Here is a 19,124-nt window from a genome sequence, read left to right on the forward strand (position 1 = left end):
TGTTATATGGGTAAAATACAATATTTTGTCTGGTAACCAATAATACATTACTCTCTAAACCTTTATTTTATTTTAAAAGCGGGGATTTATTTGTTTTTTTCTGATGGTCTGATGACAGATATTCAGTAATCCAGGAATGTATTCATGTATAAAAAGTACAAAGGCAAATATTCACTAAAAACTGATTCTAAAAGGCGATTTAAAAAAAACATTTGTATAGGTTCTGCATACAATAGGGCTCTGAAAAATGGTTGTTAACAAACTAGTGCCAAACTAAACCACGCGGTGGGGGCGTGATTTAAATGTGTAGTATACTCCTTTTGTTAAACTTAATTTAGGGTTTCTTATATAATTGCAACGTAGTTATAAGACTTTGGGTAGCAATAAAATGAGACGTTGGGTACACCTCTAACTGAAACGATTTTTGATTAGTTAACGGATCTAAATTTGTCTCGGACAGGATATAATTAAAAGCCTAAATCGGACAAGGAATAGCCGAAAACGATATTTTTATACTTAAAATTTAAAATATAGAGCTAAATGAGTGACTGCGTCTTTCTCTTTTTATCGACAGACGCACTTGGATATATTATTTTCATAATGAATGATATGTATTTCCGATTTTAACGTCAGCTCATGTTTAAATTTGGTGAGCTATATTATTGAGTAGCGTTGTTAAGATTGGATGGAAGAATTTTGTAATGAAAGCAAAAGTGGGGAAGGAGGATAAGGGATGGGGTAAACGGGTTATCAAAAAACCAAAATTTCTTGCCAGTGGAACAAATTCCACCCTGAAAAATAGGAGGAAGAGAGAGGGGGATATAGTATGTCCACTATCAAAATATAAGATTATGTAAAGTTTTCAGGGGAAAGGTTAGTCGAGAGGAAATAAGTTTTTTCTCCATAAATATACGGACAAGTATATAGGTTCAAAATCAAAATCAGACTAAAAATTTTCTAGTTAAAACTACGGATAAGAATCTTAGATACAGTGACTTTGGCATTTTACAACAAAAAATAGTTTGAAAACGTTATTTATAAGCATGTTTTACATAAAACATTTGGATAAGTGTTTCAAAATTCTTCAGAATCATTCTAAAATTCTTTCTTAAAAACTGAATTTGTAATTTTTACAGTTATGTCAGATGTTAAAAATTCAAAATTGTTGACCCTTTGTGGTCGACAATTTAGGTTTACGAATTTAGGCTATTTTACCTGTACCAAATATTGTAAATCTACCTATACCTGTTTTTAGTTCTAATATATCCTTATTTATAAATGAATTTGTGTACACTCTACACTATGATAATATAATTATAAATAATTATATTTATATCTTTATATAAAGGTAACAGGATGTCTCTCTGTCTGCGTGTTTGTAAGAAAGAATCTCGCAAACTAAAAAATCCTTTCTTTTTTTACATTTCCTTCTTACTTTTTATAAAAATCCTATTATATAAAGTAGTAAGCGTTTTCTATCTGTTCGAAGGATCTCGCTAACCGCTTAACCGATATTGTTATCCTTTACAGTGAAGCTTTTTATAGGTACTGGGAAGGTTTTAAACTAATAAGTGCCCCTAGTGGCTTCTAGGGGGCGTAGCCGCTAGTAAAATATAAAGTGGAGGATCATCACCCTATTGGCATTGCAGATAGTAAAACATATATAGTATCTTATATTAACTAAGATTGTTAATTTTCAAGCATTGCTATGCTTTCTGAATTGTTCCTAACCGTCACAAGATTCATGTAAAAAATTCTAAAATACGGACGGTCGGACGAACAGTTCCTATTTAAAGAAAAGCTTTACAAAAAAGGCTAAATAGTTTGAAACAATTTTCAAATTATACTCCAAGATAATTGACGATAGTTGATTTATTTATTCAAAGAAGTACATATATAAAGATTTTCGGGAATAGTGCTTTCGTAACATCGCCCCATATGGGGCGATTCGTCGTATTTTTAAAATTTCTATTATAGGTTATTTTAGGTTAGGTTAGGTTATATTGGATTAGGCGATTGTCCCACAGGGTTAGGTAATTAACCCCGCAGGGTTAGAGCCCCCCCGCAGGGGCTAGAAATAGGAGAAAAGCTACTGTGAAAAATATGAAGAATCGCCCCTTAAGGTGCGATGTTACGAAAGGGACTATACCCAGATTTTCTTAATGCCCTCAACAATTTTCGACAAACTTATTGTAAAAGAAACACAAATAGTTGATAAACTACGTTTTTTTACCTCAAAGTACCTATCGAACAGTGAATCCCCTCTACCTTTAATTTTTAAAATATACTAAAATGGGCGTGCTAGTTTTTATCTCTGTCTCAGTCAAGAGGCGGGTCTATACCAACGGTTCTATAACCTAGCCGGGCTACCCAGTACCCAATATAACATAATTTGTCCTTAGGTAAAATATTAAAATAAAAAAACTACCCCCTTTCCATATTTTAAAATTATTTCAAAATATGATGGATGAGGCGTGTTGTCTGTTCTTGACTAGACGCTGCCAAAATAACTATTCTGTCCATGTAGAAGAAAAATAAAAAATGCCTCTGATGTGGTGGTATCTCCCTCGAGTATCTCAGCTCCTGTCAAATAAGAAAGTTGTAGAAATCCAAATTAGTTTTCAATTCCCTTATCAATTCCAAATTGTAACTTAGATCTGAGCTGAATCTTTAAATATATTTGTGTAGCAGTCGCCACTGCCAATGGTACAGCCGCTCACTTATAGCGAATTTTAGATAAAAATTGCTACGCGTAGCCATACACCGTGGCTGGCCACGCTAAAAGTGGCTACAGTCATTTTACGGTGCCAGGTAGCCACAAAGACAGCCACTTTTGATATCTTAATAACTAAATATAATATTTCATTTCGAAACTGTCGTAAAGCCATTGAAATTGAGGTTTTTATAAATAATAATGAAATAAATTAGATAAAATATGAATAAAATGTCGAGCCAGAAAGGTTTTTAAAGATTCCATATTTCTGGGATAGCCGGCATTGCACTGTTGTAAAATCTTTTAAAATCCATGCTTTATTGGCAGCACTGGCAGTGGCGGCGGCTACGGCTGCAGCTGTGGCTGTAACAGTGGCGGTGGCAGCGGCTGCACTAAATTATTAAAAGTTCCAGCTCTGGGTTGCATTCGAAAATATTTTACCCAATTTTTCCTAGTCTTTAAACATTTTTAATATATTCTTAATTGACCGAATTAACTCACGTATAAGTATTAAAAATTAATTTACACAAAATAAGAAAGAGAAAAATTAAGAAGAATACATTACTTAATTTACATACACATATACAATAATTACTAAAACACAAGTTAGTAATTATCAACTCTTCTTAAAATACATTAGTGTTAATGTTTGTAGTATGCCCACAAAAATCTTCACAAAAGTGTTTAAGAATTGATCTCAAGAGTGAAAGGTTTTCAATACATGAGAGCTAGATATGGTTAATGATTATTTTTACATGCAGAAATTATGTCGAATTTTTACTTAAATTCTAAGTAGAATATATACAGTTATATTAATATATTTTAGCAAACAATGATGGCAACATAATAATTTGATATTTTTTCTGGAAAAAATTAGTATCGAACATAATTGCTGAAATTGTTGTAATGTTTTATCAAATGCACTGATAAAGTCAAAACGCAGATTATACAAAAAAAATAGACCTTTGCTTTTTAGATATGTAAATTAAAAACCTATTATTTAGAATATTATAGAATATCATATCTACGGCAATCATTCAAGAAATGATTTTTATTTATATTTCTTTGGACTTATCTCATACAATTATGTATATGTAAAAAAATATCCTTGTTTTTTTGTTGTAAATTATTGTTCTAGTTTAAAAGAGATTTAAAGGTTAGAAAAAGGCAAATCAATGGCATGCTATTGCAAAAATTTTCATCCATTAATTTTGATTCCAAAAAAAACAAGGATGTCAAAATTACATTGCATGTGAGCTAAACAATCAAGGTATATATATAGGGATGGAACAGTTTTTAAATTAATTCTTTAGGCTGTCTTGGACTTTAGTTACCATTGCAACTTTTCTTTCCTGTCATTAATCAATACAAACACTTGAAAATAGAAATAAAATTGTACAAAATTCAAAGACAGATTATTTTTGTTGGCTTACAAAAAACATTTCTTTCTCTTACATATGGATGGGCTATGACAGAAAATTTACATTTAATCTTAAATAAATTAGGTTCATGCATAAGAGCATACAGGCATCGTAAATTATAGAGTAGTTGTGTTGTTATAAAGATGAAAGATGTTTAGTCCATGCAAAGGTTGGCATATCTATAAAACATATATATCTATAATCTAAATGTAAGTAAATTGAGACATGCAAAACAAGAAAATTTTTAAGTACAAAAAGGGTAAAAATGTAAATAATTTTAAAGATACAATAAATGAATGTTTTCGATTATCATTAATAGTAAAAATTAGCTTTAATTTCTTCATTAGAGCAACCTAAATTTTATTAGATGGTTCCAAAGTGTCCAAACTCATCCACAAATAATTAAACCCCAGAAGTGGTAATTCTGTTTATCATCATTCGGGACGTATATCAGTTTATCGTCCATTGTCTTATCCCTTAAGATCCTTAAATAATTATTAACCTAATAACAATATGAAAATGCTTATTGGAATTTGGTCAATTACATGTGAACTGTCTTATATGACCTGTTTTTGTAAAAAAAAACCATATATACAACCTACATTGTAATGTGCATACACACATATGAAAACTCTTTATATAGAAGCAATTCCTATAGTTGCAAACTCTCATTAGCTTATGTGGGGGGGTGTGGGAGAGTCAGAAATTTGGCCGGGTTGAATTACCCCCTTCTTTTCCTGTTAAAATGGTTATTTCATCCCCCCCCCCTCCGCCCCCTCACCCCAACCCTAAAAGTTTGTAAGTGTATTGTTTGCTAAATAGTTATCAGTTGTCAATAGTTATGTTGATCATATCAACCGTAAATAGGCAACTAGGAAAGTTCAAACACTGAATTGAAAGGCAAAATGCCGGGAGGGAGGGAAAATATTAAGACAAGTTTTGTTGAGGGCGGTGGTAGGGGGAGGTGGGGAGGGATATATATGAGCCCTTGGGGGTGTTCTGGTATATTCAAGGTCGTGATTATGGGTGGTGTGCACCCTTACCCAACCCCCCTCACTTTATCCCTTTATTTAAGGGGATGTTTTGCAGAAGTTCTGGGCCCACTACCCCATTCATCTCTTTTTCCTCTCTCAATTCATCTCTCTCTCTCTCTCTCTCTCTTCTACTATTTCTCTTTCGTTCTCTCTATCCTCTCTTATACTTAAACATCTCTCTTTCCCTTTTCATCTCATTCTCTTTCTCTTATTATTTTTCTTACTATAATATGATGTTCTAAATATTTTTCTCCCCTAAGAATTAATTTATAATTGTAGAAACTTATATATAAATATTAAAAATAATAAGCATATGGTACAGCAATAATCATATATCTACAGTTTCTTTGATAATATGACAAAAACAGTAATTTAGTTATTAATGTATGTAATGACAAATAAAGAAATGAGAGTGAGCAAAAGGTGGAGAGTGTTAAAAATAGAGCACCACACAAAAATACAGAGAAAGGGAAAGGGAGAAATATGTATATATATACATATATGAAAGTGTTTGGATGAGTGTGTGTGTGTGTGTGTGGAAGATATATAGAGAGTTTCTGTATATATTCTACTTTAACTCTCCGCATCCTCACCCAGCCTCTTACAATCTGTAGTCAACAGAGAACTAATCAATATCCTCACGGGACACGGCCTCCCATTGGCCAGCCAAGGCTTAGCAAAGGTGGAGTGAACCAATGGCGTGGCTGGTTACAAGACTGGTGGATAACAGGGAGAGCAGGGCACTGTGGCACCAGCACAGTTATACACTAGCCACTGGCTACACTCATCAACCACTCTGTAGCGCGGCCACACTAATCCGCACACTCTAGTTTCTTCATGTTCAACAAAACCATCCAGGATTTATGATTTTCATTCAGCTTGCATGTGATTCAATAACCCTCAGTGAGAAATAACAATAATTAAATGTAATAGCCAAACCCTTTTGATATGGGAATGCATGGTGTAAGAATTGGTTATTATATAGTGGTAACCTGCACTGTATCTACACAGGATGCCAGCTAGTGCTACCTGTGAGTGTCAGAGTAAAACTTGTGAAAATATTGTTGTATTTAGCACAGTGTACCAACCCTAGTGATCCATCTGTATCTCTACAACAGTGGTCCAAACATATAGTGAAATATATTTATTTCTCCCCCTTTTTATACCATCCATATTTTTCATTCATTATATTAACCCCTGAAATATCTGAGCCACAATGCCGGTATGGACTTAAATGACCCCTGTAGTTTTAATAATAATGTAGAAGGCATGGTTTATTCCTTGAACTGTGGTCATCATAGGTTGTTGTACCGGGCGAGCAAATTATGCGGTTACCAACAACTTCTAGACGCACAACTGTCTAAAAAATGTCCACAACAATGCCAGAGGATTAGGATTAGCTGTTGCTAGAGTGCAGCTAAAATTTGTGGAGTCCCACAGGGGTGCTGGGCTAGGCAGAGCTCGCGTCTGGGCTCGCTGTAGCGGATTGCAATGTCAGGAGGGGTGGGATACACAATGGCCCTGTTGATTGGGTTGTTAACATTACTTGCCTTCTGCATTCATCCAGGTATTATTCTTCATTTTATTTTGTAATATCATGTTTTATATTTACCAATATATATATAAAGTTAAAGTTATCTATGCACATAAAAGCCAATTGTTGATTTATTATATATATATTTATTATGTGCCTTGGAGAAAAACTGTTATGCATCAAGTCAAAGTGTTCTTTTTTAACTACAACCCAACTAAAATACTTTAAGATCACCTATGCTTTCAAATATATTCAATTATACCCTTATCCACATAGTTGTTGTAAAACATTTTAATAATTTACAAATTATATTATTTATATCCTGTAGAGTTGGTTCTAAACAAATAATTATATTGTACAATAGTTATTCTTGTTATCAGCGCAGCTACTAAGTGATTCTTCCGTTCGTTCGTCTGTATGTGATACCGAGATATTGTCATTTCAACATTAAATTTCATGAATATTTCATGATATATTACAGTTTGATTCTTTTTATTGCTAGATTTATATTTCTGCGCTGAATATGACAGATAAGCAACTCTCCAAGTGTTATTATTCGTTTGACCTTCCTTCTGATTTCAGAGCTTCGCTTATAAGGATGTTGCCATCCTTGTTTTTATATGATTTATGGGTGAAAAGTTTGTATGCTTTAACCAAATTCAAACTGAAATATGATTTATTATAATTAGCACAGAAACGTCTACGAAGTAGCCTAAATAATTATCTTTTTCGAAAGTAGAACATACATAACCCCCAAAATTCCTTTTTTTTTCTTTATTTGAGACATACTTGAGGAAAGGGTAGGGGCAGGTAATAGGACCCTTTACTGTTAATTATGGAGAAAAAAAGAAAAAGTAATTTTTTGAGGGGGGAAAGGGGAAACGATTTCTCTGGGAAGGGAAGGTTCCCTCCCCCAAAATAGTTTCATTACCTGCCAATAAGATGTAAAGAAGAACCATATCGGTTCAGTGGTTAGTGAGCTCCTTTGCTACTCGTATAGACAAATAACCTGTTACTTTTATATTATTCATGAGTATTAGATTGACTAAGGTGCCTAGATTGGTTTAAGACAAGGGTTAAACTTGGGGGATGGGGAGGCGTTGAGAGGGTTATAGATATCCCGCTTGTAAATTAATGAATAATTCTATGAAATAACTTTATAGACATTTTAATGTCTTAATTGCAGTAAGACAATAATTTATATACTCAATTATTCTTCAAAGTTTACATAGATACTATTCATTTATTTGTGGTCCTCTACTTAAAGTTGGATGTGGGGAGGGGGGGGGGTACCTAATATGTATTTTTTAAATAAATCTATCTAGTGCCTTTTTTATCAAAATATCCTGACCTAAATCACTCCCATTAATGAAATTTAGTATTGTTGCGTTTCCGTTTGAAAAAAAAAATCAATAAACTTTGTCGACAAGAAAATGATAATGATATGGGTTGATAAATTGATACAAAATGTTAAGATATTTATTTTAGAACAAGTTTTTGGTAAAAACCAATATTTAAGATGGATAACCTAGTTTTTTCAGAGAGGGAGGGAACAATTGACTGTAAATAATGTTGTTCCTAAAGTTTTTTTAAACTATTCATCAGCCTTTATTGGTTTGTACTAAGTATAACTGTATCCAAACGTTGCCATCAATAATTTTGAGCTATATTAGGGGTAAATTATATATCATTTTCTCGTGTTCATTCGAATCCGGTGGATAGGAACCGGTTCTCATACATACGAAAAAAACTATGTCTAGCACCGTATTATGTCCAGCTTTCTACGATAAAAATGTACAATTATAAGATTAAAACCAGTTTTTATGGCCCCGAGGTGCCGAATATAAAAATGTACACTCATAAGATTAAAACGATTTTTTTTAGCCCCGAGGTGCCGAAGGCACCGACTAAAAAAATTGTACATTCTATATCCGCAGAAAGCTGTTTATAATACGATGCGAGAAATAACTATTCTAGGTTACATTAATTTATCGTCCATGATCCATTCCTGTTTTTACAATTTTTAGTTTTAGGTTAGGCATTACGTCTTGGAAATAATCTTAAACTAAATTTAGTAAAACCTTCTTATGTGCTATTCAATTACTAAATACTACAGATTTCCGCGTATTTAATTTAGATTAAGATAGTACTACAAAATTATATCATACTAAGAGTTAGTTGAGAGATATTCAACTTAAATTTAAATTATAGTTTACATGTCATCAATTTACATGTATGTTTTGTGGTAATTAATCCCCTAAATAAAATATTCAGAACAATTGCATGCATTTGGTGATTAAGACGAGACAAAGAAATAAATACAATCATTAATTTCAAATCATTTAGAATTCATGTAAATTTTTCTCTAAAAAGTCCATAGGACGGTTTTCCAGTAATGTTTTATGACTGCAACCTTTCCATAATTAATTGTTCTACTAATTTTCAGTGAATTTAAAAAAATGCTTCTATTCGTGAAACATTATGCTACTTTGATATAGACTTATTATATTTCAGCTTTCATTCTTATAAAAAGTAGCAGGATATCTATCTGTAAATAGCAAAGGATTTTTCTTACTTCTTTTGTTACTCTTTTGGGGGATGGTATCTCAGCCCTCTCAACAAAAATCGTTCCAGGCAAAAGACCAAACCCTCCCTACCCCATTTTTTTAAAACTCAACTCGAAAGTGCCTTTATAAGTATTATATTAGATGTTCTTGATATTTATTTTTGTCCTCTGTATTTTATAGGTTCCATTTTTATGTAAGAAACATATATAAAATGTACATTTGAAATTTTACAATCCAATAAACTTCAACTATCCTGTTCTATTAAAACCAAATATGTGTGATTTGAAATTTTAAAATAATGTGTATGCATATCCTCTTTAAATACTTCAATATTGAACACCTATTCCACTTCACGAATATAAGCATTGTTAGAATATAAAATATTCTTATTTAAGTGATTTTTTATGTTGTTTTGATTCGCTAAAGTAGATTATTATCTTAAAAGCCCACTTATTTGAAAAATAGATTTGGTAAAAGGGTAGAAACACCTTCCAAAATAATATATCCATCCTAGGCTAAATGCCCCTCAAAGCCCAAATTTCCGCGTCAATCATAAGTGCACGTTGATATTAGGACAGTATTTTTATCATTTTTAAATAAAATTAGATTTAATTTAACATTCAAACTAATCTAACCATAATTTTGTATCTTTTTTCCCACTATACATATAAACAAGGACAATTTTAACCAGAAGTGGTCCAAGGTACTTACTAGATATGCACTACTACAATTTAAATCTAATATCCAGATTCGTTTTGTATCACTTGAACAATTTACTTATACAGGTAGGAATGAGTGGTGAAAAAAACAAGTAAGAAAGATCGGAAAAAATAATAGAAAGTTGAAAGTGATCTATGAAATCAGACTCTTCACGGATTAGACACTAGACAGTGGACCTTAAATTGATAAAAATACCATTTTTGTACATTAAGTTTATATTGTTGGAAAAATTTTAACACTGCGAGCAAACAAATAAGAAAATTAAAAAAAATTTAATATTAAGATATATGTAAACTGTTAATCACCTTAAAACTTTTTTTAAAAATTCTAAATACACTATAGAATTAAACCACAACGACAGCCGTTCGACGTGAATTTTTCTATCTCCACTCTTTCTGTCTTCCTCACACGCTAGGTGCGACGCAGCTAGTGCACACAAAATATGCATTATTTAGTTTGGTTGTATTTGTGTATTTGCAACATTTAAATAAGTAATGATATTTTAACTTATTTTTAGTTGTATTAATTTTACTTCAATAATAAAAAATATTTCTATATAAATACGCATAGCTTCACCTTCACCTATTTTTGTCGGGAATGGAGTCTTCTAATTCTCTTAGCAGGATGAACCTGTCCAGCAGTTAGTGAGATCTTAAGCTTCATTCGGATGAACAGACATAGGTTGTTTTACTTTTTACTTGTTATTATTATTATTATAGCTGGGTGTAGAAATTAATACTTACAAACAGGTATTGATGATAAAGTACCGTCCTGCCATGTCCACATGTGAAAACAGTCAGGAAGGGGGAGGACATTGGACTGTAAATTACACTGATACCCAAATTTTTCTTTGATTTTTCGTTGTCAAAAACTTTGGGTATTCCAATTGAGTGTTTTAACAAATTATTTAATCTGCAGAAGATGTAATTTTGTAAAGTAAATCAAAGTATCGTACTTTGTCTAATAACTTAAGATCCCTGACAGAAAAGTTTTATTTATAAACTGTTCAAATACGAAACATTACAAGCAACTAATATTTATTACAAGTGTTTTTAATTAGGAAAAATCAATAACTGTTTGTTTGTCATTTGTTATAGTAATACATTTTACACTTGCATATGTTCTATATTTCTTTGTACTTTTGAAATATTACTTTATTAATAAATATAAAAATATGAAGAAAAACACTCTTCTCTTTGATATAAAGTAGATCAAATATATGTTTCCTTCGCTCAGCCCCCACCCCCCCTCTGGCACGCCACACTGGTTTAAAAGTTTAGAGACAATTAAAATATTAAAATGTCACCTATGACCACTTCTACTTAATGCCAAAATTTTATTAACAAAAAATACATAGAAATCAAAATATATCAACTCAAGGTGTCAAATGGATAGGACTGTGAAAAATCAATTAATTTACAGCCCTAATCAAGAAAAAAAAAACGTTCTGTGCCTGAAGAGTATTGGTGGAAAAGTTTGAACACACCTAGATTGTACAATCCAATCAAGATGTGATAAAAGTCCCTTTATAGTTTTAAAGCCTGCGAGTGCGAAGACTTATTTATAAAATTGTTGCTCCCTGAAAAACGAAATAAACTTACATTTAAAACAATAAAAAAACAAGGAAAAGTCACATATATCTATGGCATGCGCTAGATTTTTCCAAACTATTATGTAATAATTTTGTTTACATTCATAAAATTTATTGAAAAGAAGCCATACGTAAAAACAGAGTATTCACAAAATTCGGGAAAAAGCGTATTTTTGTGATCTTGTACATTTGATATGCTTGTTTTATATTATATCTGCATATTCTTAATATAAAGTAGTAAGGTTTTTTTGTCTGAAGGTAATGATTTTGGAAATGGCTGGTTCGAATTGGTTGTGCTTTTTAGGTTAGCGAATAGATGTCTTGTGGTGTTTTTTAGCTATTTTCTCGACCTCCTCTGCCCTGCCCCAGATGCTAGGGCGAAGTAAAATAAATATAGGACAGAAAAAAATTAAGAAATAAATTTAATTTTTTTTAATGATAACAGTAATGCAAAAATAAATCGATTATTTATTCTTTACACAATTCACTATAAAAGTTATTAAAAGAATACATTTTGTCCCGTATATGATTATTTTTAGTTATTGTTTTAACATGCGGTTAAAGACAAAGTACATTGCCCACGAGATAAAAAAAATTCTGCAGTCCTTTTATCTTAACTAACAAGGATGTGTGCGTCATTAACTCGGGTTTCTAGATCTCAGCAGCCCCTAGCATCTAGTAGGTCCTAATTCATAGGTTTAGGGAAGGTAAAGAAATAGCCTAAAACTATACTAAGACTTAAACCTAACTACTTTATTAAGAGGATAATAAATACAGCGAATCAAAGATAGTATACCTCGTACAAATACAAGCTTAATTTTAAATTAATATGATAAAATATGATATGTTTTAAAACTTTCACTTTTACGGTATAAAAATTACTTGTTGCTAACTTGATATTTTGAAAGATATTTTAAGATTACCACTACCTTGTCAAAACTGTTGGAATCTACCGTTTATGAATACTATATGGCTTAGTTGTCCTGGTTGGCATAAAATCGAATAATCTAAAGTATAATACATACCTAGGCTGTCAAAATAACGACACAATTTAAGGGTATTGCACAAAGACATACAAAGTAAAGAAACCGAATATTTTTAGAACACATTTTACATGTAAAAAAAAGCTGATACCACAACAATATACAATACATAGTAAAGTGGAGAGGATCTAAATTTATTGTTTGATAAAACAATTTACTCTAAAGTATTAGATGCTGTAAATGGTTGGTGCTCCTCCACTGCCGCCAAATGTATAAAAAAAAATCAGAACCGCAAATTATTACTACAGCACAAATTACCTTATCCATTTTGTTCAATTCTTATCTTTTTAGACATTTAGATGAAATCAGTTGCTATTTTTTGTGTATAGAACAGTATAGGAAGTGTTTGCACACTTAAATGGTTTTGGGGAGAGAAAAGTTATAAATGAGATGGATTCTTTTATCTGTTTTAACACCTATATCTCAACTAGGCGCAAATATTTTCTACAACTAAATATTTGGCTTGTTGGCGGTTTCCCTCAAAGGGCCAACACGTTTATATTGGTTACAAGGTAGCCCTGCATGTAAAGGCCCCGCAGAATAACGGCCTCAAGCAGCGGCTAGGCAAGAAGAAGAAAAATAATCTTTCACACTTATTTTCAAGGAATTAACAGTAATAGCAGAACTAGGTTCTGAGGTTGCTAGGCCCTTTGAGGAAAAACACTCAATATTTGGTTTATTTAAAGGAAATGCCTCCAATTTCTTACATGCCCAAATAAAAACTGACCATATTTTCAATTTATTTTAAAAATGAGGAAGTGGTTCAGTGCCCAAAAAGACACTTTGTTTATTTTTGAATTGAATATTATAATTTTCTATACTGTGCTACTCAACAACATGTATATCCTTGTTCTCCTACTATCTCTGTATCTCTGTATCTCTTTCTGTGTCAAATGTGCTTGGAATTTATATTAACAGAAACAAAAGAAAATAATTAATGTTTTATTTTCCATCTTTGTTGAGTCTACGGGTGGCTTTTTTCCGCTTTTATAGTAGCATAGCTACTCTATCATTTTGTTATCTCTACAAAGTTTTTATATATGAAAGTGGGGGTCGAAAGTTGCGTGTTGCACAAAACTTCCAACTCCAAGTCCTCAAACACATAACCTTTATATTGTCGATAAAAAAACTTAGATGGTTGCAATAGTTAACGTAGATTTTTGAGTTATCTATCTGGGTAATCTAATCAATGTATTATTATCCTTCTAATAAGCATAAAAAATATGAGGCCATTTTATGTTACTTACTGTGAAAAATAAAGTGTCATACAGACATAATCCAATCATAAACTATATAGAAGCTTCTCCACTTTAAAAAAAAATATCATAACAAATATAAAGATAGTTTCAGGAAAAGTTTTATAAGAAAGCAATAACAATAAATTTGTATTACTTGATAAACATTAATATTCTTGGCCCGCTAGTGGTTATATATCATTTAAAAGTGGCATTCAACATATAAATATTATTTATATGTTTTCTTTTTTCAATTATAGATAAAAATAAAAAGAAATTAAAATTGCAATTAAAGGGTGAAAATAGGTGATAACGATAACAGCAAATTTTAGAGTGTTTGGTATAAAGGTCACTGAATTTCACACTGTAGGCAGTTTTAAAATACCATAAAGTTAGGGGGGTTTAATGTGTTAGACCTAAATATCAAAGTGTCCTAATTAAAACATCTTGACTTGACTTGACTGTCTGTTTGTTATTATCTTTTTTGTTACTTCCTGTATAAGAAAAGCAAATACAAAACATGTAAAAGTGGAAAGTTGTAAAATCTTAATTAGATTTAGAGCTAGAGGACAACTTATACAACAAGCTAAAAATGACACAGAAAATAAAGCTGGGACTCAAATGAAATACTTTAACTTACTTCAATTATAAAAGGCCATATTGGGATAGGGGCAAAGTCACTAGTACCTAACAGGAATGCCAATTTATTACATAGGGTATATCATTAGTAAATAGTTTTTCCATTTAATTCAAATAATGATTCAAGATGGTTAGCTTTGTTTAAGCTAGATCGAATAAAAGACTATCAAGCTTTTTGAGATTTATTGTGTGTAGTATTTTATGAACTAATTCTAATTTTCAATCCAAATTATCAAGGCTTTTCCTTAATCCATGGTATTATCTGAATATAAAAATAATTGTACTGCTGTACAAATGGGAGCTCTTATTTGAGCCATTTTGGCAGCCTACACTCTCATACAGTCATTCAAATATTTGGAAGATTCTCACATTTTTTTGTTTCAGTTCAGTAGCTCCCCCCCTCACTCCACCTTGGAATTTATATATTCAAATTCTAAATAATCCAACTGACACACAACAAATATTTGACTTCATTTCAAAGTTTCTGTATCAATACCTATGCAAGTCATGGATTTTATTCACGATTTTTCAAGAAATAAAAAGAAGATTTAGAGCCATGAAGCTAGGCATTTTTTGTCATTAGTAAAGTTTTTCTCGTATTTTTTCGAATCCGGTGGAAAAGAACCGATTCTCATCCATACGAAAAAACTATGTCTAGCATCGTATTATATCCAGCTTTCTACGAATATAAAAATGTACAATCATAAGATTAAAGCCAGTTTTTTTAGCCCGTGCCTTCCGCACCTCAGGGCTAAAAAAATGGTTTTAATCTTATAATTGTACATTCTATATACGCGGAATGCTGTTTATAATACGATGCGAGAAATAACTATTATGTATTTGCACAATTTTTTTCTACCGAGAGGGTTACACCTGCAGATTAATGAAAGAAGAACAAAGTCAAACTTTTTCTCTCATTTGATCTCTGGCCTCTTATTACCCCTTAAACAGTTTGGTAAACTATTTATCCCAGATATTTTAGCCTGTGTGCCTGTACATCAAGCCAAAAATACTAAATTTACGAGCTTGATGTTTGTCTTTCTTTCTTTCATCTTTCTTCGTGTGTTTAAAACTGAAATGTCATGCGATTTTTTATTATATTATTGAATTTGGCTTCATTTTTAACAAATAAATCTTAGAAAAAATATTCGGAATATATTATTTACGTTTATATGCATAGATTTAATTCTTTCATTTGATCATTTCAAAAAAGAGAAGATTTCTGTTGGGAAAGCAAGACTGCAAAAGGAACCTAATTATACTATAAAATGGTGACTAAGCAGCTTCTTAAAAGCTAATTTTGATGCATGAAAAAAAATACTTTACATATTTCAATGAAATGTAATGCATTTGTTTAATTTTATTTCAAATGTGGTGACAGCCACAATTAGGCATTTGAAACATTAACTAAAAATAGCTTTTCATCTGAATACTTAATGAGAAAAAGAAAACTTTGCTAATTAGATTTTTTTCTTTCTGCATCTCAACTCAAGTTTTGGTTGTGTTGGTTTTCATTCGCTGAATGTTTTAATGCGCAATATGTTGTAACTTTCTTAAATACTAGTTGTGGTTAAAACTAAAGCTTAATTTTTTTTTCTTACATAATATCATGAACGTGTGGTTTTAAGTAGAGTTAAGTAGTACTTGAGAGAGAGAAAATTCTATAGTTTTACCCCCTTACAATGGCGTTATTCGAGTGCTCTTTTTGTTTCAAAAATTAAATATTTCAGATGCCAATTAGTTCTATTGTTAATTATTAATGGCTGCAATTTTGACTAAATTAAGTGTAGCCGCTACTTTCATCTATTTGAAGCTAAGGTTGTAGATTGTCTAAGATATGGGTTGGCGACTTTGGACAGCTAATCGGAGAAGGTCGAGCCATTATTTGGTAAAACAAGGGTTGATTTATGTAATATGTTAAAAATGCAACGTTTGGCAAACAACATGTTATGCGATTGCCATTGACAAAAAATGTACTTTTTCATTTATCTTGGCAAAAGTAGAAAAACTTTACAGTAATGATTTTTTGGATAAATGATGACTTTTGGCCCCAAATGTATTTTTGTATGAAGTACAATTTCTAATTGTATAAACTGTTGCAAACGTTTTTTTTTTCTCAAAGAATTAAATTTTATTTACATATTAAAAACCTATAAAGATGGTTACTTGTTATATATTTTAAGATGTGTAAAACACAATTAAAGAATAGAATTAAAAAGGATAAAATGTTTTCAAAATAAGCGTTGTTATTACAAGAATATGACCTTTTGGCAAACGTTTGAACATGAAACTAAAAAAAACCTTCTCCATCAATTTTATTGACTTTTAGTCAATAATTTTTATCACTGGTTTTGTAATTGTAAAATTATTAGTGTGGCTTTAGATAGAAGATGAATTATTTTAAGTATTCCTAAAATTCTCTGTTTTTAATCGAAAGGGTTATTCGAAAATACCTCAAAATTTACAAAGAAAAAATATTCTTTAAATATGGATAATCTTTAAACTTAAAAATCATAGAAAGTCAAAGTACTATTATTTGTTAAATGTCAGCAAATAAGACATAATAAAATATGGTATAACGTACTATTTTACTAGCGCAACTACTTTATAAGTGCAAAGTTTTATTTATGCACTCTTGTTTTATGATTATTCTTAGCTGTGCTTCTTACGAACAATATTATTCTAGATCTCCAAAGTGAAATATTTATAAAACCATCAGCGTAAAATAAAATTTTGAAATTCTAAAAGGTTTTGGGTGATTCGTTTCCTACTGTCAAAGAATCTTTCACAAATATTGAAAATTAATCTACCTACATTTCTATGCCTCCCTATCTCTCTCCGAATCTCTTTTTTCTCTTACAATCTCTCTCTCTCTCTCTCTCTCTCTCTCTCTCTGCCGTATCTATTTCACTCTACCCTATCTCTTTCTATGTTTTTCCATTTATTTTTCTGTCTGAGGATCTGTTATAAGAAAATATATCTTCTAATTGATAAAATTAATTTCACCTTTTTGTTTGCCTTTGGGTAATTCTTTATCTACCAGACGGTTACAATAGAATTAATATTTTTATGGCAGATTTTATTTCAATTTCTCGTAAGTTGCTTGACATATGGGCTTAAACCATATAAAATAACATTTTTAAAATTTTATCTAACATTAACATCTATAAGTAGCATTTGATTCTAGTGGCGAAGATTCTCTGCAATTTCTGTTCGTCTGAAACAAATGAAAACTTGATTTTTTCGGCTCCTATTCATGATAGATTGATAAAACTTTTTATCAACATTCTCATCATCATGGAGCATATTTAGTCAAAACCATCCATGGCGGTCGGACTGCTTTTAAGCAGCTTTTGAGGAATAATGCTGGGATAATATTTGTTTATTCTATGTATGTTGTATAATTAAAGATCATAATATCCCCATGTTATAACTACAAGGTTAATGAGGCTTACGGTATTTCCGTCTTTAGAATCATATATCAAACAATGACACTGTTCAAAAAGTACAAAATCATTATTTGGTAGTAAATTTCTTTCTTCATCTATCTTATCTCTTTTGCTTTTACTGTATCTATCTATCTTTTTAAAACTAAATCTATATTTTGTATAAAATTTGATATGTTAGCTGATGACAATATGTGCTCGTCTTTTCAAATGTGTCAAGCTCAGACCCACAGCTCCACAATATTGAAAATAGATCAACTTTTTCATACAAAATATTTATTTTTCGCCATTGTATATCTCAAGTTTGATTTATTTTGCTAGTGCAGATACCTTATGATTATGGTATTACCTATGAAAAAGCCACTTTAGTTATGAATTTAAAGAAAAATATAAATGTCTTATTTAGTGATTTATTGAACCCAAAATTTCGTAGACATTATGCTTCTAGTATAACATGTTTTTGCTGTGCTTCTTTGGACATACAAGTTCTTCTAAATTATCATATATGTTTGTTCAAAAGAAAACTGTTCGAATTTTTTATTGTTAAATAAAAATATTTTAAACTTAAATAGAAACAACTTTAAAATTTTATCAGATACAGATATCAGAACAGTGAGAAAGAGAGAAAGGAGAAGAAAATACAAAGATAAGACAGGGATAGATAAGAGAGAAGAAAGAGAGAGGGATAGAATAAAAGGGAAAGGAATGTAAAGTTTTGGCAGAACACTTGTGATAAGTGTAATGTTTTAACATTTTAACCAAAATATTCATTTTTATGATATCCTTTATTCAAAATACTTTAAGTTTCTGCTAAGCACATAATATGTAGATAATTAGGAGGTAGGACTTGTTTGTTACTTTTACCTTCATAAGGGAGGGGGGGGGGGGGGGACAATCGATCCACAACTTGGATTTAGATTTAAAATTAAAGGTAGAAAAAAGGGTTTGATAAGAACCTTCATTGTAAAGGAGCTCATGTCGGTTCAGTGGTTAGTTAGATTGTGAGCTACAGACAGATATACAGACACACATCCCATAGCTTTTATAAAAGGATTGATATATTAATTTTGACATAAAATAGTTTAGTGGTACTTGATATCTTTAATGCTTAACTTCACATGCTGTTAACGTTTAACATTTAACTGTAAAATAGAATCTTCTTAAAAAACTAAGCTACTTGC

The 19,124-nt window shown here is 31.1% G+C and overlaps 1 protein-coding gene across 1 annotated transcript in view; it reads left to right on the forward strand.

Moving 5' to 3' along the window:
• Positions 1 to 5,849: 5,849 nt before the first annotated feature.
• nAChRbeta1 (nicotinic acetylcholine receptor beta1) overlaps positions 5,850 to 19,124 on the forward strand; it is an 81,236-nt gene continuing 67,961 nt past the window's right edge. The window contains exon 1 of the mRNA XM_080150868.1: positions 5,850 to 6,735. Within this exon, the coding sequence (XP_080006994.1) occupies positions 6,660 to 6,735 (76 nt within the window). The 5' untranslated portion in view covers positions 5,850 to 6,659. The remainder of the gene's footprint in view (positions 6,736 to 19,124) is intronic.

The sequence above is a fragment of the Acartia tonsa genome, chromosome 2 (assembly GCF_053477335.1).
Source record: "Acartia tonsa isolate MP-2025a chromosome 2, ASM5347733v1, whole genome shotgun sequence".
Lineage (NCBI taxonomy): Eukaryota > Metazoa > Arthropoda > Copepoda > Calanoida > Acartiidae > Acartia > Acartia tonsa.